At 36.9% G+C, this 20,402-nt stretch overlaps 1 protein-coding gene across 9 annotated transcripts; it reads left to right on the forward strand.

Moving 5' to 3' along the window:
• Positions 1 to 960: 960 nt before the first annotated feature.
• LOC18437234 (NAD(P)-binding Rossmann-fold superfamily protein) lies at positions 961 to 16,893 on the forward strand. Of its 9 annotated transcripts, none has more exons than XR_016052282.1 (8): positions 962 to 1,331; positions 1,465 to 1,751; positions 2,612 to 2,809; positions 3,065 to 3,181; positions 14,413 to 14,506; positions 14,640 to 14,912; positions 16,251 to 16,445; positions 16,542 to 16,893. XR_016052282.1 is itself a non-coding variant. In XM_020669101.2 (7 exons), exons 2-6 carry the CDS (start codon positions 1,662 to 1,664, stop codon positions 16,413 to 16,415), a joined length of 843 nt encoding a protein of 280 aa, XP_020524760.1. In that variant the 5' UTR covers positions 961 to 1,331; positions 1,465 to 1,661; the 3' UTR covers positions 16,416 to 16,445; positions 16,542 to 16,893. The 9 variants fall into 9 exon arrangements, 5 of the variants coding, with proteins under 5 accessions (XP_020524760.1, XP_006847514.1, XP_088718377.1 ...); XR_016052280.1 differs by having other exon boundaries at positions 14,428 to 14,506; XM_020669101.2 differs by lacking the exon at positions 14,413 to 14,506 and having other exon boundaries at positions 961 to 1,331.
• The last annotated feature ends 3,509 nt before the right edge of the window (positions 16,894 to 20,402 follow it).

The raw sequence follows: 20,402 nt of genomic DNA on the forward strand, positions 1-20,402 counted from the left end.
AACCTCAATTCTGAGCCTAAAAGACTACAAAAATCTTATTAGACCATAGGTAACGTAGACATAATAGAATTGCCCCAAAACTACCGAAACCTACTCCAACTTGAAGTAGAACTTGATAGCTTTCCAACGGTTCAAGAATTGTTAGAATCAGACTTACGGATAAAAAGATCTAACAAATGACAATTTAGTCCTAGTGAGACCAAAGTGTCGGACTGAAGGCTGAGCCGTGATGTGGCCCAGCAGGACCAGGCGCAGTTTGATGATGCAGTAAAAGGTATTTTTTTTAATTAAATAAGGCAAAAACTTCAATATAAATCAAAAAAATTTCGAAAAAAATTTAAAAAAAAATTCAAGAAAAATCATCAATTCAATCCTATAAATACATCCTCCATAACCGGAAAAAAAATATATGAAAGAGATCAAGAAATCCTTAGAAATTCTTGAAATTAAAAACATAACAAAAAAAATACCCAAAATAGGAAAAACCCTTAGAAAATTCTTGAAAAATTTCAACAAATCATAGAAAATCTTATAATTCATATTTAACTTTTAGGGATTCCAAAACCTAGCTTTTCTATGCCTTAGGAACCCTAGATCCCAGCAAGCAAAGGCATAAAAAAAAAAGAGATAGTGACGTAAATCGGAAGAGTGATCTGATCCAAGCCCCGAAACTTTCGGTTTAGAGTACCCTAGATATATGTCAAACTAATTTTAGCAAGCAAACGCATCCAAAAAATTAGATGGTGGCACAAATCGAAAGAGCGACGATCTAAGCTTGAAACTTCGGGTTTCAAGTCCCTAGAGCTAAGTATCTTTTTTTTGCTTAATTTAGTTTGTTTTTATTTATTTAATTCTCAGTTTTATTTAATTTTTTTTAAAATTAATTTATTATTAAATTTAATAAAAATAAAGTGTTTTTTATTATTAAAACATCGGACCTCTATACATCAGAATTTTTTTTAGCCCACAATTCAAATGACCTTCCTTTCTATATCTTTTTTCAAATTAACTCAATTTTTACTGAGATTTGGCGGATCTCAAACCAACACCATACCGGAGCGTAGTCACATGGCGCCCAACTTCGTGTAGAGGTGTGGTTCCCAAAGAGGCGATGGCAATGAAAACCGAGTTTTATGAGCTGCGACTAGATACCTTTGCATAGACTAAAGGATTTTAGAGCGAAAGTGAGGTTGAGAAGTGGGATGTATGGGTCTGCGATTTCCTGGAAGGTTGAGGTGCAGTTCGTGAAGGCTTTTGTTACAGGGTTTAGTGGCGGATTTGGTTGAGATTTGTGCGGAAATCATTGCTCGAGGACGTCGTCTGCCATGGCTGTAAATCCGAGCTCTGCATACTCGTTTTTTATCTCGAATTTTCTTTATTTTTGTCTCTCCTCTCTGGTTGCTTGTTTTTACGTCTCTTGTTACCGTAGAAGCTATATTGAGGCATCCATCGCTGTCCATCCAGAAAACGGACGGTACAAATGAGCCGCTTCACTGATATGAGACAAAACCACAGAGCTAGCGGTGCAAAACTTTTCAAACAATAATAGCTTTATCAGAACCATCGAATCACTTCCCTCACATGGCCCCATCTCCATCACAGCCATTGTTGTGAACCAGTAAGAGAGAGAGAGAGAGAGAAGAGATAGGTATCCTCATCTCATGTCTTTGTTGCTGAGAAACCCATTTCCCCTTCTTCATTCCATATCTCTAAATTTCCCCAAACACCAGCATAAGCGCTGCACGGCCATGGTACTCTCTCTCACTTCTGTTGTTGCTTTTCGTTTTGTTTTTGTTTTCTCTCTCGAACTCTGTGTTCTTTTTTTTTTGTTTTTCATTCTTAACGTCCGTTACTCAAAGTTCTCATTCTTTTTGTTACTTCTGTTGTATCCTTTCTTTCTTTATTCTTAGCCCAGGCTCTTGTTCTGTGGTGAATTGCTTTTTTCGATGTATTTTCCGTGTTCTTTTCACAATGCTTCTTCTTCTGGTTCAGTGTTAACCCAAGTTTCAGTTCATATATTGTTTCCTTTGATGAAATTTAAGTTTTTTCTTCTTCTATTTCTATGGTAACCTATTTTCGGTTAATCTCTTGTTTTCTACTTTTGAATTCCAGCATTGTTATTCTACTTCCATGGAAACCCAATTTCCAGTTCATTTTTTTGTTGTAAATGGATCTTTGCTTCTTCTACTTCCATGTTAATGCAATTATTGGTTTTTTTTTTTTCCTTATTTTCTCTTTGTAAATTAAGTTTTTTCCGTTCTGGCTATGGTAACTTGAATTCAGCCAGTCCCTCTTTTCATGTTCATCTGAAAGCTAACTCTTTCCAAGTCATGGTAGAACAACTCTGTATTTTTTTGTTCTTTTTTCCTCTCTTCAATCTTATTTCATTATCTTATTCTAGCAACATAAATAATCCAAGTTCAATGTCTATCCTTTTATACCCATCATTCCTTTTTACTAAGTATGATCTGCTATACTTCTGTCTATTGACTTAACCTCCCTTCGTTGCTTTGCCTCTCATAAATTTTTTTCTCAAACTCCTATTCTTCTGTCGCCTTATTGTTCTTTTTTTATTCTCTAATTGGTTTCTGATTTCCCTTTTCTTTTGCAGATGGAGGGGTCAAAAGTTGAGGCAACCGACGAGATGAAGAAATTAGAGGGAAAAAAGGTGTTTGTGGCTGGAGCGACTGGCATGACAGGTAAAAAGATTGTTGATCAGCTGCTTTCAAAAGGATTCCAAGTCAGGGCAGGAGTTCGTGATGTAGAAAGCGCAAAGAGTTCTCTTTCTAGCAATCAAAACATTCAAATAGTGAGTGATTTTGTCCAATAGGATCTTAAGCGTTAAAATGGTCATGTGATACATTGGCGATGTTGAATTTTCATTGTAATGGAGCTGAAAAATTGGGCTCAAGGATCTATTTATTTGTTTGTTTGGCATTTATTAGATAGCATCAAGTATGAGGCTTAGGTAAAATTACTTGAGGAAGCTTAATCATTGTGATATTATTTTATTTTTTTGTTGGGTTTTTTATTGGCTTTGTGGTTCTTATGATTGTTTTTTCAGGTTAAAGCAGATGTCACAGAGGGGTCAGAGAAATTAGCTGAAGCCATCGGTGATGCCGAAGCTGTGATTTGTGCAACTGGTTTCCGGCCTTCCTTGGATTTGTTTGCTCCATGGAAGGTTAGCTCATGGCATAGTGGGATTCATTGCATGAATTCTCTTATCGTCAGAAAATGGAATTTGATGTCACAAAGTCTTAGTGGCATTTGGTCATACCAGTTCATGTTTTGAGCTCGGATCTTTTGATGCTTGTTTAGTAAAATGTTCAATGAAACTAATGTTTTATGTATTTTTTTCTTTAGTTCCTGATATCTTGCATGTTTATGATCTTGCATCCAACTTGAAACATTTGCTACTGTCATGTATAAATAAACTATGAAATGTGCTAAATATTGGTGAAATTGTGAGTCTAACATTTTAGTCATTGTTCCATACTTTCTTGTAGTTGACTGAGAATTCTTTATCTTACATAATCTTTGCTCTATATTGGCAGTTTTTATCATGGGAAGACATTAAGGTTTCACATCTCATGCTCAATTCTCAAAGTGCCCAAGTTGTGCGAAAACCCAGTGAATCCCTGCACAAAGTGCTCTAAGACCAGTGCAATGGTTCTCAAAATCAATTGGGGCAATGGGAAATGGAAACTGACGATTTTCCTAAGCTTTTTTTGGTAGTACTTTTGGAAAGCCACATCCAGCATCATGTGTAATGAGCCTCTCCGATGCTAGATCTGTGTGGTTTTATTTCCATAAGTTCCGAATGATTTAAATTTGTATCAAGAACTGCACATTCTTGTATCAAGAACTGCACATTCTAAACTAAGAATAAAGTTCTCATGGTTCGTCTTCTTTTCAAACACAACGGAAACAACATGGACCACTTATTAATTAAACCAGTAGTTGGCACATATATTCAATATAAAGATTGGGAAAGTTTTCTAGTCTTTTCATGTTGTTCGGCTGGGATTATCCATACAAACGCATTAATCTTATTGGGTATATTGCTTTCTAGTCTTGAGACTACATCGCTAGATTGAGAATTTAGATGGGGAGTTTGGCTATGGAAACTCAGTTTCAAATGAAAATGAAAGTCATTATCTTGGACCGTTATGTGAATGTGTAAAAAGAAGGTCAGATGTTCCTTTGGAGGTGGGTTTTCTCTTTCAAAGCCTTGCCTACTTGGTCGATAGATGGGTATTCCTGTCTTATAGGGAGCAAGAAATTGGAAGCCTATAGTACCTTTTTTTCCCGTCATTCCTAACCTGCCTCATTTTAAAGATCGTTTGGTTGGGGGGAGAGGGCAAATAGAGGGACATTGTGGGGAGATGGAAAAGAATTGTGCCGCCCTAGCTGCTCATCCGGTCAGATGTTTCTTTGGAGGTGGGAATAACTAATGTCCTTTGTCAAATTGAAGCATCTATCTTTGTAAGTTATAATTAAGTAATACTTTCTTCATTGGGTAATCATGTCAGTTATTATTCAACCACTTAGGTGAAGAATATGGAAGTCTAATAATTCCGTTAGTGTTTGTAAACAAGGACTGGGCCTGGAATTGCGAGGGTCCCAGACCGATTCGACCACCAAATTGTTTGAGGCTCAGGAGACTCCTTCGAATTTTGGGATTTTTCCTCTGAATCACCAGGGCTCCAGTCCACGCTGACTCACATTTCTGTTCTTTACAGATGCATTAGATTCAACATACAAAATCTAGTTTTTTTTTTTTTTTGGATAAGGTTGACTTTGTATTAATAATAGAAACTTACATAATGAGGAAATTACAGACGACAGCCAACAGATTGGGTGCTCATACTACATATGGAACAGTTGAAGGGAGAAAGAATAAAGAAAATAGGGAAAATAGAAAGAGAGCAAAGAAAGAGGAGAGAGAAACTAATATTAGGGGTGTATAAACGAAATACAGGACCCACTGCTAGGTTCTCAGAAAGACGAATCCACAAAGAAAAGGGAGCTACAGAAGGCATTGCATAAGCGAAATGTAAAGAGAGCTTCAAAATGAGTTTGATATTGAGAGGGGACTAGGGTTGCAGCCCTACAAGTCAAATTGTTGAAACTCATCCTTCGCTACATGAGCAGTTTAGGGGTGCTTTGGGCCGAGGGGCTTCTGATGTAACTGTAACAGTTACATGCTACATATGTAACTGTTGGAGGGAGATAGAATAAAGAAAATACGGAAAATAGAAAGAGAGCAAAGAAAGAGGAGAGAGAAACTAATATTAAGGGTGTATAAACAAAATAGAGGACCCACTGCTAGGTTCTCAGAAAGACGAATCCACAAAGAAAAGGGAGTTACAGAAGGCATTGCATAAGCGAAATGTAAAGAGAGCTGCAAAATGAGTTTGATGTTGAGAGGGGAATAGGGTTGCAGCCTTACAAGTCAAACTGTTGAAACTCATCCTTGGCTACATGAGCAGTGTAGGGGTGCTTTGGGGTGAGGGACTTCTGATGTGCTGAGCTAGGGAGCGCTGTTGGGCGAACTGTGGAGTTGCTTCTGGCTAGAAGGCAAATCAGCTACCGAGAGGAGCTTCGGTCCTCAGCTTTATCATATCAATGTTTTGACGTGGGGCAGGAAGTAGGAGAAATGGGGTAAAAGAGAGAAAGGAGGGGAAAAGTAGAGATTGTACAAGAAAGGAGAGGAGACGGTAGAAGGGTGAAGTAGGGTTAGAAAAAAAGACGTAAGAAAAATGGGCTCAATGGAAGAAAATAGGTTGAGGGGCTCGCTTAGAAGATTTGGAGAAGGCCACGTGAGAAAGAGAAAGAAAAGGAGAGAACAGAGAAAAGAAAGAAAGAAATAATATATATATATATATATATTTATTTATTTATTTTTTTATTTTTACCCTCCTTTGTCCACTGATTTTTTTATGGGGAAATAAATGACTGTAAGATGGGTTGAAGAGAGAGAGAGGGGAGATAGAGGGAAAGGCGAAGATGTTGACGCTATTTACTCTATAAGGCTTTGAGCATATGCTTGTCGCCATAGTGAAGTGAGGTGGAGAAAAGGGCAAATAGGAGAGAGATTGTGAGGGGAAAGCCAAACGAGTAAGGTGAAATGGGAGGGGAAAGAATGGAGATCATTGGCTACCTAAAGAGAGTTTGCGGTTGGGTGAGGGAGAGAGACAGAATGAACCGAGAAGAAATGCAAAGATAGAGAAGGGAGGAATTTGAAGTAGGTGGGAGGTTATAGACTTGAGGGTCACAAATATTTAAAGCTGACCTTAAAGTTCGCATCAGACCCCCCCCCTCCCCCTCCTTTTTTTCTTTCTAGGGAGAAAATTGAAGACGAATAGATGAGGGGAGTTTTGCGATTTAGAGAGGAAGAGAGAAGCGAGGGAGGTGGAGAGTGAGATATCAGGGATTTGGCTGTGTATGTGTGCTGAGGGAGGCTCCTTCCTTTGCCAGCCAGTCAGCCTCAACATTGGCTTCTCAAAAGATGAGTTTGAAAACTAGCTGTGGGAGAGAGCTGCAAAGGAAAATTATATGCTCAAATATTGAATTGAGCCTCCATGGGGGTCGCTTCTGCTGGGTGGCCCATAGTATTGTGTTGCTTGAGTCAGATTCTACAATGATCTCTTTAGTACTGGTCCTGACCAGAGCCACCCTTTTGAGGCCTTCTAGTAAGGCCATCGCCTCTGCATAGGTAGAGTCGTGAAACCCTATGAATTCTGAGAAGGTCAGGATGATTGAGGAAGAGTCTGCCAAAGAGCCTCCAATGCCCGATGGTCATGGGTTCCCAAGGGAGGACCCATCGGTGTTGAGTTTTAGGAAACTAGGGGGAGGGGTTGTCCACTATTGTCTAGGTCTAAGTGTCTGAGTTGAGAGGTTAAGGAGCCAGTCCCAATTGTTTAAAGAGTGTGGGATTGGAAGTGAGGCAAAAATGGGGATTCCTTTGGCCCAGATGGAAATTAAGACAGTGATCGCTTAAAACATAGATTGGGTGCTTTCCAGGGTTCCCCTGAAAGTTCTAGAGTTTCTGTTGAGCCATAAGCTCCATAGCAGAGCCGGATGGAGAGGTGCCAGAGTTTTTTCCCGTTCTTGGAGAATAGAGGAGAGAAAAAAGACACAAAGAGGTTGATCAAAGTTGGTGGAGTAACCCACTGCAGGCCAAAAAGGTTAAAAAGGGAGGACCAAAGTCTCAAGGAGACCTCGAAGTGGATGGAAAAGTGTGGGATAGTCTCCTCTTCCTGAAAGAAGACTAGTTATTTACTATTCCAAGTAGCTATAATATCCTCAAACACATACAATTAACCAAACCATAGTCCTGACAAGATTAAATTACAAAAAAATTATTCTACTGGGTCATAATCTGTAAACATCTTACTGGCAGGAGGCTTCAAGGTTACATCGATGAATGATTAATCACTTGTGTTGAGAATGATAGGGGCAAGTATGGTTATTTGGCCAAATTGAACTCTTCGGAATCAAGCAATTCCATATCAGTATCCTAGATCGTGGGAACTGTTGAGTTCAATATTGCTCAAAACTGGTCTGGATATGAACTGCAAACAGATGTCAGCCAATTCGAATGCAGTGTTTAGGAACTTGCCTTGGACCAGGCCAAGGTGAATTACTCGGCCGGGTCTGAGTGGACTTGCCTGAGTTCCTATACAAGGCCAAAAACCCTAGAAAAATTTAAAAGTAAAAGAAAATGAAAACAATAAAATAAAGGTAGTAAAAGTAAAATAAAACCAAAAGCAACCTTAAACGTCCAAATAAGCTTATAGAAAAATGGATTTAAAAAACCGATTTATAGTATGAACAATCCAAAAAAGGGAAGATATAAAAATAAGGATTATTGCAAAAAACACACTAATATTTGCCAAAAACATCCAAATCAAATGCAAAACAACATTCCCATATTTTTAAGAATATTTTGGGATTTGTTTTTAATGTTCTTTATGTACCCTGAGTCGTACATACAACTTGGGGCAACTCGGCTGAGTCCGAGTGGACTTGGACTAGTTTAGTATCATCAAATGAGTTCCTATTTAATCATATATGTCTTAATGGTCAAAGCTTAAACAACAGAAAAATCAACTTATGAATATTTTTCAACAATATTCCCTCACCAGGATGAGTGGCTATCGTGGATGTGCTTTGATGTTGACCAAATATAATTGTTAATCAGAATTGGCTGTTTAGACTTTTGATGGGAATTATATCTAAGTTGTTTCAACTCAACGCGTTTGATCTTTATTTTTTTGCACTAAATTATGCGGAAGAAGTTGTCAGTCTTGCTTAATGGAGAAATTAGATTGTTCTCAATTATGGATGCTCGAAGAAGCAACAGGGGCCTTGTTTCCAACAATCAATTGGGTGATCAAAGCTGCATGTGTGGAAGTAGCGTCTCATCTACTCCATCTTTCTGCTTCTTTATGCCCAAATACTGGAGCAATGATTTCTAACCTTGTCTTAAGGCCGCAACTGAAGTTGTGTAGAGGATGTTGGGGTTGTGGCGTTCAAGGCCTTGAAATTGAGATTTTCTATTGTTCTTGGTCATAGTGGGGGTGACCGAGAAGATGGCACTCGGCAGATCTGTGTGAACTAGGATCCGGAGTTGGAGTCCATAGAGTCACAAAAATCCCGAATGTGAGGCTCGGTTTAATGTGCGTTATACCAAAAAGGGTTTGAGGGTCCGTTGGTCAAGGTAGGTGAGATCACATCAAGATAGGTTTGAGCTAGGGCATGATATTGCTGATTGACATGTTTTTGTGTATTATGAGAATGGTTAAAATGTAGATCAAGATACTATGTGAGACTTATTGAGATTTTCTATGGTGAGCCTTGTGTGTGAAGGATGGCTCTGAGAGGACATCAGCTAAATCCCTAACATTGATCCTACTCACAGTATGTGCACATGATAATCGCGAAATGGGAGGCCACTCTCACTCTAGTAGATCTAGTGAGGAGAGACATGCAAATGTGGTACAGAGAGTACCCCCACATTTCGAGAGTGTATATTCTGAGGGGCCACTTGCAATCCACTATAAATCTAGGACCTAGTAATCTATTGGGTTAGCTTTGATGAGCAGAGACTATGGGTCATGGGCCTTGTTGGTCTAATTTCGAGAAAGTGACTGGTGGTTTTGGATCTAGCTGAGTGGAGTGCCCAAAAAATTGAGAACAATTCCTTAAGGATCCTAATTTCCGAAAAGAGAATTTCCATATGCCCAAAACTTAATGAGAAATGATGAAAAATATGGGAAAGGATTTTTGGGGATTTTTATATATTTTCTAAAAAATTTTCCAACGCAAAATAGTCTTGAAAATAAATTTGTTTTGAAAAATTCCAGTTAAAGAAAGTCCCCCCATGGGGCCCAAACAGCCAATGGGCCCCACAGGGTTGTCCACGTGGCTGATGACATCAGCCACGAGGTGGGACGGGCCCGTTATGGGCATTTATGGCATTTTGTGGATTCTTTAAAATAAGGCACATGTGCAGGAATTTTACATGTATGTAGGCTTTGATTTTTATAGCTTGATATTTTCCATGAAATGGGGAGCCTAAGCCAATTAAAGCCTAGATCTAAAAGGTTTTTATTTGGTGTTGATCTCTCGTTGCTCGCATGTGTGAAGTATGACAGTGTGTCATATGACACCAAGTGTGTCTCATGACAAGCACGTGTCAGAGGCCTGAGGTTTTGAGAGGGAGAACACCTTAGTTTTAAATTTCAAATTTTGGTTTCTGGAGAGAACAAATGTGTAGAGAATTGAGGGGCATACCCTTCACTTGATTTTTACGTCACAAATTTATTTAAAACTATAGGCAATTATGAAATTGGGATTTCATAGAATTATAAAATTAAGAAAAATGGGGAATTTGGAGTTGTTCTCACACATTTGGAAATAAAGGTGGTGAGTCTCAGCCACACATTTATGATAGCTAGATGTGTGGTTGCATGGCTATGTTTAAGCCTCTCTCTCAATCCCTAGACACCCTTAGATATAAAGATCTCCATATCTAATCTAGGGTTAGGATGCCAGGCATCTCTTAGGTATATTGTATTTGTACATCATAAAACCTAACTCACATCACACATTCTCCGAACACTAAGATCTGGCCATTTGCGGGATTAAGAAACCCTAACATGAGGTATAAGTTATGCCCTTGGAGCCCCCATCATGTTGTATGCTATGCCCATGGAAACCTGTTAAGGTGCATGCTATGCCCATAAAACCCCAACGTCATATATACAGATGCATGTAGAAGTTCTACGAGAGCTCCATTTGTGAAAAACCTAAGAGATGTTCTTTGAGAGAGAGAGAGAGAGAGAGAGAGAGAGAGAGAGAGAGAGAGAGAGAGATCAACAATACTAGCATTCCCCCCTCATGGAGATCAGGAGCTCCATTCTTGGTGCTATGGTATGATCCTATTGATAAGGGAAACTCATGAGCCCCTTATCTCTTGTTGTCTATTCAAAATTTACAGCAAGGTAATTTCATTCCTTTGCTCTATTTGATTAAATGTTTCTTTGCCATTGCGCGCTAGATTGAATAGCCATGCCTAGTAGCACCATTTTGATCTAGTTTCTCCCAATTCTTGTCGGCTGAATTTTCTGCGTTCTCCACTTGGAAACTTCTAGTTTTTGAGTTCGCTTTCATTCCCATAAGTTCAAATCTTAAGGGAATTCTATGTTAAAATTCATTCTCCCATAGTAGTGAGCATTTTCCCACTACCTAGGCCTTCACTATGCACCATGCACTATCTCTCTCAATTTTTATTCTCGGAATCTTAATTTCATATTTTATGTATTTCATCTTGTCTTGGAGCTTGCAATCATATTCTATTGCTTCCCATAAATCTCTTGATTAGATTGGACCACATTTCTTGCGCTATTGGAGTAGGTGATCATATGAATTGTATCTAAGACCCTAACCAGCAAATTTGTGATCAACCAATGGCCTTCCCATAGTCTTGACACTTTGTACACTATTTGGTTGTTGTCATTGTATTTGGAGATTGGCACATCAATGAGTTTTTACGTATGTTAATTGATGTATTTGAAAGTCCTTATGTGTATAGACTGATTCTATGCATTTTGGGCTATGTGATGTTCATATTTGACCAATTTCCGTGTATTGAATTGAGTGGAACTATTAGTGGACCAATTGAAGAATTTGTGGTACTATTTGGGTGTTTATCTGCAAGTAATTTTGTGTTGAGCTAGTTACTAGAATCTCTCATCCAGGGTCTTGATTTCGATTCTGAATCCCGATTCTGCAATTCCGAGTAGGAGTCTTCACCGAATTGGTTTCGTAGAAGTCAAGAATCTTGATTCCTTATTTTAGGAATCTCAATTCTAACACTTATAGAATCTTGTTTCTAATATTTATTGAATCTCGATACCGCTATTGATGAATCTCGATTCCGCCATTGTTGAATTTCGATTCTACATTTATTGGTTTCGGATTCCACATATAATGATACTTAATTGTTTTCGAATCTAGATTCTTGAACATCAAGTACTGCGGTTCGAAACCACAAATTAATCAAACATCAAATCTTGCTTCCACCCTCATCGAATCTTGATCTGATCTTTTTGGAATCGTAATACTACCAAATCGAATACTAATGTTCTAGGTGCATAAATCTGTGGCTTATGAATTGGTTCAAATATTTATGGATTTATATTTGTGTTATTTGGAAACTGGGCTGAAGACGATTGTTTCCTATAGTTTACATGTTACTCCGAATAATGACCTGCTGAACGTGTTGCTGAAGTATTGGTTCCATAAATTAACTTTCAAATCTACATGTCTAAGAGTTAAGTTCTCAGCAACTATCATTCCGATGTCTTTTGCAAGTAACAAAGGCAAGTATAACTTCTTTTGCCAGTAAAAGAGAAGTATAACTTGGGCGTTGGAGTATTAAAAATAAGAGAACTTAGGCCTTGCAATATAATAGCTCTTTTCTAATAGTACTAAGACTGTTGCTTGTTTTTAGAATATAATTGGTAGGGAGTTTATCATTCAAATAGGATTACAACATATACAACACCATGGCACAGACAAAATCTTATTTTGAACTATAGTAATGAAATTAAAATCACATTTCAAAAATACATGAGACAATATATGTATCATTTGTAGACAATTTCTGTGGTGGACTACAAGTATCTATAAATTGATCTTACTTCTGATACTGTGCTTGAGACTCAGTAGCTAATACATGGACTCATATCTAAGGAACTCTTCTTCAGGTCTTAAAGACGTCTGATCTCGATTTCTGGATGATGTTCTAAGTTGTTAAGGCACCAAATGTTGTTGATGTAGGAATCTTGATTCTAAAAGGGTTGAAACTCGATCCCCATAGAGTCACAAATCTCGATTGCTATGTGCGTCAGAGCTCGATTCCAAACTGATATGAATCTTGATTCCAAATTGGTATGAATCTCGATTCCAAATATGTTAGAAACTCGATTCCAAAGATGTCGGAATCTCAATTCCATTCATGAAGAAATCTCAATTCCATATGGGTTGATTCCAAATAGGTTTGAAACTCGATTCTAAATAGCTGAGATCTCAATTCCATATATGTAGGTCGATTCCTATAAAGTAGGAATCCCATTTTCCTGTGATTCTCCTTGTGCGAATGTTGATTCTGAAAACTATTCAGAATCTTAGGCATTTCCAACAACTATGGTTGAATGTCACCATATTTTGTGGTAATTTGAATTAATGGATGTATTTTATGAGATTGGATCGCAATTTTTTTAATTGTGTTACCTTGGTCTCGATCTCTTGACACCCTGACAAAGGATACCTAAAGGCTAGCTGTAGCACATATAGAGCAGGTTCAGTTCTATTTTAAGCTTGATCTGCCTGAATTTGAAAGTTGAAATCACCATAGGCCTTTATAGGCTGGAACTCTTAAAATGACTTCCTCTTGGTCATTTGATTTTAGAAATGCTAATCATATGATGATTTATACTTCATTCTTTACTGTTCTGAAACCAATGACTAATGCTAGTGACATTTCAACAAATGGCTTATCTAGCTTGTTAGCTTCCAATCCTGGTACTGGTCTCGATTTTTTGACACCATTTATATTCAAAACCATTTTTTGCTAAATCTTATCGCATTAATCAGAATTTTTATTGGAAACTACCTTGTTTATATCATCCCTGGAGGTTATTTGGTGCACGAGCTGGACATGTGATTGACTGCAAAAATCTCTTAAGAAGGGAAAAATGATTTGCAGCCATTCATTTGAAATGAACTGTGATCATTGCACAGTTCCATGTGCCAAAGATTTTATTTGGCTCCTTCTTGTTGTGGCATGATAGTTTATGGCATCTTAATTTTTGGAACTTAATTTAAAACAACCCTCATATTGCTGTGGAACATCATTCATCGGATGATTATGTGCTTTTTTTCAAGTGGTGGCAAAAGTAATAGTTGTTTTGAGCGTGTGAATTTTGACGCTTCAGATCTACAACCTGCATCTTCGAAGTTAGTGTTCGGTATTATGTGAATATTTGTAGATGAACTCTCCAGATATTACTTTCAGATACAACTGCATGCCTTTGATGTTTTACTAAAGTAAGATACCAGTGCTTTGAACCCCTTAAATAGAGACCATAATCAGCTAATTAAAAACCACATTTCATTGTGTTTATTTCCGAAAATTATTCACGGAAGTTGAGTAACTGTCACTTCTACTGAATTTGTTTGAGCTGTAATTTGACATTTTTTCAAAAATATGTCATGAGAAATTTGGCTATTTAGTGCTTCTTGGTTGCCCTTACAAAATCTAGTCATGATTTTGTTCCACCCTGCGATAAACCATGCAAGACAGGGCGCTTGAAACCACTTCTTTATCATCTAGTTGTACAGCATCTTAAAGTTTGTTAAGAGTAATGATTTGAGTAATAGTACACACTCACACACAAAGATAGAGTGTGTATGTAAAACTTATGGAAGAATAAAAGTAGGATAACTGAAGTTGTATACTGTATTTATCTTTTACTAGCTTTTGTTTTCATATTCCTTGTTCCCTTCCTTTATTTTCTCTGTATGTCTAATTGTGCTTTGACTTGGTCTTCGATTGCTTTGCTGCAAATGACGTGCCTTAGGCTGTATACTTCATTATCTCATCATTAGAACTAAATAATATATGCAAAATCAGTTGTCATGCTGAGCATCATTCCTAGAATTTATTTATTCATCAAATACCTATGAGTCTTTCAGAGGCCAGTATTCTCAGATTCTCCATTGGCAGACATGATTTAGAGAAAAAGAACTCTCGACAGTAAATGTTTGTAACTTATTGAAAAGAAGAAATCCTATTATGTCTGTAATTGAATATCTTCGTCTCTAATACAAATACACAAGGTTTGGATTTAGAAGTTCGTGATTTTGCAACACTTTTGTTCTGCAAACATGGTAGCAAATTCTGCTGGAATCTCATCCCATGATCAATTGTAAGGTACTAAAGTTCTTTAACCTGCACACTAGGTTCCTTACTTTTTATGGAAAAGAAACTAAATGCCATTTCTTTGTCAGTTTATATGCTTTGTGTGTGTTCCTAAAGGAATTGCTGGAAAATGTTGTTATTGCAGGTCGATAACTTTGGTACAGTAAACCTGGTTGATGCGTGCCGCACGGTTGGGGTAAACAGATTTATTCTTGTCAGTTCCATATTAGTTAACGGTGCTGCAATGGGTCAGATCCTCAATCCAGCTTATATTGTTTTGAATATATTTGGACTCACACTGATTGCAAAGTTGCAAGCAGAGAAGTATATCAGGAGTTCTGGAATTAACTTCACTATTATCAGACCTGGTGGATTGAGAAATGATCCCCCAAGTGGAAGCATAGCGATGGAATCTGAGGTATGAGACACCTATATTTCCCTTCATGTTTTTGCAGACAAGGTCTGAAAAGGTGCTGAAACTTGAAAGGGGACAAAGGGATTTCTTTCTGGTCCATTTTGTTCATTTTTTTTCACAAAATATAATGGCAAGTAGGTATTGAAGAACTTGGATATTACATTAACGAATTAGGAATTCTTGTCGGTAATGGAGATATGATAGCTATATGCAATAGCATGTGCTCTTATTCTTTGTTAGATACAGTTCATTTCAGATGCTCCAGATATTGGGGAGTTTTTTCTTCGAGTTTGTATAGAGTACTTTCGAAGGAGCATACTATACACTATATCTTACTCCCTCAGGAAAAATACCTACTTAGGAGAAGTTTTTCCATCAGAATGGGATCCACTTCAGAATGTCTAGATGCATATTTCCCAATAAAAGGGAAAAAAATAAGAAAAAGATTTTGAGTTGCTAAAAACTTAGATGTGACCATCCAAATATTGGACAGCATATGTTCAATTATAGGGCTCGTATAAGTTGGCTACTATTTTTATTTATCTTTTAGGTTGTTCATTATGTTGAGGAGGTCGTCTCCCCAAATTTTGGAGTCCTGAAATACTCCTGAACAACATTTTAGCCAAGGGAGTGAACGATGAGTATATAATCTTTTAACTTCGCGTTTTCATTGTGACAAATAAGGCTGTCATTGGTTATTATTCCGAACGTTCCAAAAACTAGATATCTGAATAAATAAAAATAAATTTTTTTAAAGGGTGTGGTTTCTATAAGGTTGCAACCTTAAACAATCCAATTAAGGTGCACCTCCAAATTTTATCATAACATGTAATTTTGGTGTAAAAAATTCTTAGGATTATCTCAAGATCTATTTTCATATCTAATTATAAAATTTTAAACTCCAAAAATGGTTAAAATTAAGTAGATCTATAAACATATAATTTTTTTGAAAATGGACGATCTAGATAATGTGTTGCAAGATGCACTATTTCTGAGACTCAATCTTTTTTTTTTTCATATTCATACATCTCATTGTCGAGATGATCAATTCGAGGGTTTTTCAACATTAAAACAATCTTTTCCGATGGATTTTTGAGGTGCATCAGTAATTCTACATTTTAAGGTCGCAACCTTATATAAACTTTTTCCTTTTTTAAATGAGTAAATCAAATTGATATTGTCATTTCATGACATTCAAGTGCGTATTGTTTGTGAAAAGCAGCTTGGGATACTAAATGACCAAGAAACAACCCTATAACTGCCTTGGTTTTCATGAGCACTTTTGGAATGCAAAGCAACTACATAAACTATTTTTATATTGGCTTTTTATTTCTTTTGAAGGATACCCTCTTTGAAGGTTCTATATCTCGAGAGCAAGTTGCAGAAGTTGCAGTAGAAGCGCTTCGTCATCCAGAGGCTTCCTACAAGGTTGTTGAGATAGTCTCTCGCACAGAGGCCCCTAAGCACTCGTTTGCGGAGATGTTTGGTCATATTAAGCAAGGGTGACTTGTAGTGTTAAGTTTGATGTATAATGAGGTATATATATATGTTGATGGTTTTCCTATAGTGACAATCATTTGTATGTACATTAGTCTTTTGATTGAGATAATCACTATCTTTCTTTCGAAACAGTGTTAAGCATAGGAATTACTTGAAGAAATTCAAGATTCTTTGCTAGTTTTCTCTCGCATCTGATTTGAGCTCTAGGTTCATGGAGAATGGATTTGTACAAGAGGTGAAACAAGATCCAAATAATGTACATGGAGATGTCTTCTAGTAAATACATGAGACCATTACAAGTGGATGAAAACCCTGAGGATGGAAGAAAGGATGAAAAAGGTTAAAATATGTACATATGCATCTTGCATGAAACTTGATTGATGAGAGCTGCCCTATATAGAAACTGAAGATGCCGACTGTTATGAAGAAGATTCCTTTTAAGAATTGACGCTGACATGGTTGAACAATCCAATGACTTCTTAAATATTTTGTCCTCCTTTCCTCTTAAGTTTTACTATGTTTTTTTTATTAAGGCCCGGATTGGTTCCTTGGAGGTGCATGTCTTAGGGAGATGCCTTTCTCGAATTGGTATCTCTTGGAATTGAGTATGCTCTTTAGATAGCATTGATAAGAGACTTGGAGATTAATTGTCTACTGTTTAGAATGTGATAATAATACTATTAATATTAAATTTTAATATTATTGTATAATAACAAAGTATCGATAATATTGTTACAAAAATAATAAGAAAATATATTAATAATAAACATTATAATAGTATAATAATATTCATAATAGTAATATATTATGATATATTATAAATAATAATAAAAAAAAAATTTATAATATTTTTATTATTATTTTGGTAGAATACACATCGCCATGTTTTAACATAAAATATGGATAGAGATATCCATGCAGAGATTGAAATCCCATCTCCAAATTGTAGAAATCCTAGATATCTGGCGAAATGAGTCTCCAAAATTCCCATTTTCAGGGAACCAAACAATCCCTACAAGAATTAGCCAAAAAATAAATTGGGAATGAAACCCCTCTCTCTCTCTCTGTCCATTGAACATGGATGCCATTCATGCATGTTCCTCTTGAGAAGTTATACTAGTCCTGTGTGACCATAGAAAATTTGTGGTCCCTATCTCTATCCAGTGTATCGATGGATGGTGGTGAATGGATAGTGGGACCTACCACTTGGGTCTTTTCATTATCTGATATGTCTCGCTCTCTGTCCAACATGGTCCTGACGCTGATGACACTTGAAGGTATGCATTAATATTGTTGAGTTGTTTTTGTGATCAATGGGTTTTTCATCACTTGAAGTTAGGCATTAATATTGTTGAGTTATTTTTGTGATTAAAGGGTTTTTAATTGAACAAATGCCTTTTGCCCGACTTCTTTACTCGAAGCTATGCATTAATATTGTTGAATTATTTTTGTGATTAAAGGGTTTTTAATTGAACAAATGCCTTTTGCCTAACTTTTTTTTTTTTTTTTTTGGGTATTTCAATGGGGCACAACGTACAATTGAGGTATGAAGTGTGCCACTATCACGACTTCAGCCCTTTTCATGTTAGTATGGAGTGTGCCACCACCATGACTTCATCCCTTTCCTTTTATGGGTGAGTCAGTGGGGTGAAGGCCCCTATCCTTGGTAGGGATTTTTTTGGGTGAGTGAGTGGGATGAGGGCCCCTACCCTTGGTAGGAATTGAGCTTAAGACGTAGTGTTGCAAATTGTTAGGTGCAAACCAATTAATACCGGACTCTTTTCCTGCTTTTGCCCTACTTCACGAGGCAAATAAAACAAGAGGATCATTGTGTCTTGAGAAGCAAACATCGAACTCCAAGGAGAGACCATGTTGGTTTATTTTTTGAGTTTTTCTAGTTAGGTAAAGCGATGCTTAGTTATGCTAAGTGCACCAAAGGCCCATTAAGCTCCCTCGAAAAGAAAAAAATTCATTTGAAAATTCATAAGAGAGATGATTAAAGAAATGCAGAACAGAGACAGGGTTTGTAGGGGTTGGCGTGACTTATTTTCTCCATTTTTCTATTTTCCAAATTGACGACCAATATGCCCTAGCCTTATTATAATATACTATAATATATTTGGATGTATTCTTTTTGTCAAGTGTTCAAAAGGAAAAACGAAAACTCCTCCGAAAATACATATGCTGGAATTTTGGGGCGTTAGGATAAATGGGAGAGAAAGCTATGGTGTTCTAGTCTCTCTCACTATCCAAACTCCTCTCTCTCTCTCTACAAATTTCAGAGGTGTCTTGGTTACAAGGGAACACCCAAAAGCCTTGAATGGTCACCCTGTAACAAGCTACTGATGTGTAAATTTTATGCCCCATTTCCCTTAACTTCTCTCTTTATATATCGATTTTAATCTCTTGATATTGCAGAATTTCCAGCAACATTTTTTTTGGGGTGTTTTTGATATTCTTGAGTTGTAGATTTGCTTATTCTCTACATGCCATAGTTGGAGCAATTGATGAGTTTGTTCCATACTTCATATTTGCTCATTTGATATGACTAATAGCTAGGATCAACCATGATTTTGATGATAACTGTTTGGGGATTTATTTTGATGTTTTGAGAAGATCCTAGTTATAGGGTATTGCGTTTGTTTCTTATGTGTTTGGAATAAATGCACATGAATATTATTCTCAAGTGAAGTTTAAAGAGAGATTGATCTGATTTTGCATAAGTCCATATTAGTAGCCCTTTTAAATCAATCCCAGTAGGAGAGAGATGATTGGGGACAAAATAGACTCATTTTTTGAATGAACCTATTCAATTGGAAGATAGTTTTCCAAAAAATAAGGTAAAAACAAGGGTTATTAGAAGATTTCTCTTTACCTGCAATTGGTTGGAAGTTTAATTTATTTGACTATCTCTCGGCCAGACATTGCTTATATTATTCATCTAGTTAGTTAGTTTTTGAGTGCTCCTCGCTTTGTTCACCTGGTACCCGTGTTACGTATTATTCGCTATATATGGGACAATCTTGAGCATGCTCTATTATTTTCCTCGACTTCCACGCTTGAGCTCAGTGCTTACACTTACTCCAATTTTACGGGGTCCACTTCAGATAAGAAGTCAACTACAGGTTTTTATATTTTTCTTGGAGACTCCTTTCTTGGAAGAACAAAAAGCAACAATGTGTTGCTCAATCTACAACTGGAGCTGAGTATCGTGCCATGGTTCAAACAACAGCTGAGGTTGTTTGGCTTCGCTGGTTATTGGCTGACTTGGGTGTGGAACTTTCTGCTCTGACTCCTTTATATTGCGATAACACAGTACAATTTATATCGTTAAGAACATTGAGTTCCATGAGTGTGTCAAGCACATTGAAGTGGATTGTCATTTTGTTCGACAAGAGTTTCTAACTGGGACACTCTCTCTTCCATAATATCTCCTCATCTGCACAACTTGCTGACTTCTTTACGAAGTCTAATAATGCTCCTTGGCTTTCCACCCTTGTTTCCAACCTCTCAATGGTTCGCTTTCGACTATCACGAGTTTGAGGTGGAGTGTGCGAGTATAATATTGTCTTTCTTTTTTATTTGATATCATAAAGGCTATCATGCAGATTGTGATTTGTCTTTCCTTTTCTTGTATATTTTCTTTTGTTTTTATATGATTACACAGGCTGTGTAACCTGTCAAATATTGTATAAATACGGGGCCTTCTCCCATGATCGATATACTGAAATATACAAGAGTTTTTCTCTCACAAATAAAAGTGTTTGGCATGAGAAGAAAACCCATGTTACTGAATGAAGTAATTGAGTGGTTGTTCAATCCACCTTGCATCCATCTTATGATGCACAATAATGTCCTCTAAAAATTATCTTTAACTCACCTAAACTCTTTAACTTGCAACATGTAATTGTCAATTTCCTTACATATCTGAAGCATTAAGTAGATTCTAAATATCAGAAAACACTATGCATTCCAACATTACATAAAATGAGA

This window comes from Amborella trichopoda, chromosome 3 (assembly GCF_054954075.1).
Source record: "Amborella trichopoda isolate Santa Cruz 75 chromosome 3, AtrichopodaSantaCruz75HAP2 v2.0, whole genome shotgun sequence".
Taxonomy (NCBI): domain Eukaryota; kingdom Viridiplantae; phylum Streptophyta; class Magnoliopsida; order Amborellales; family Amborellaceae; genus Amborella; species Amborella trichopoda.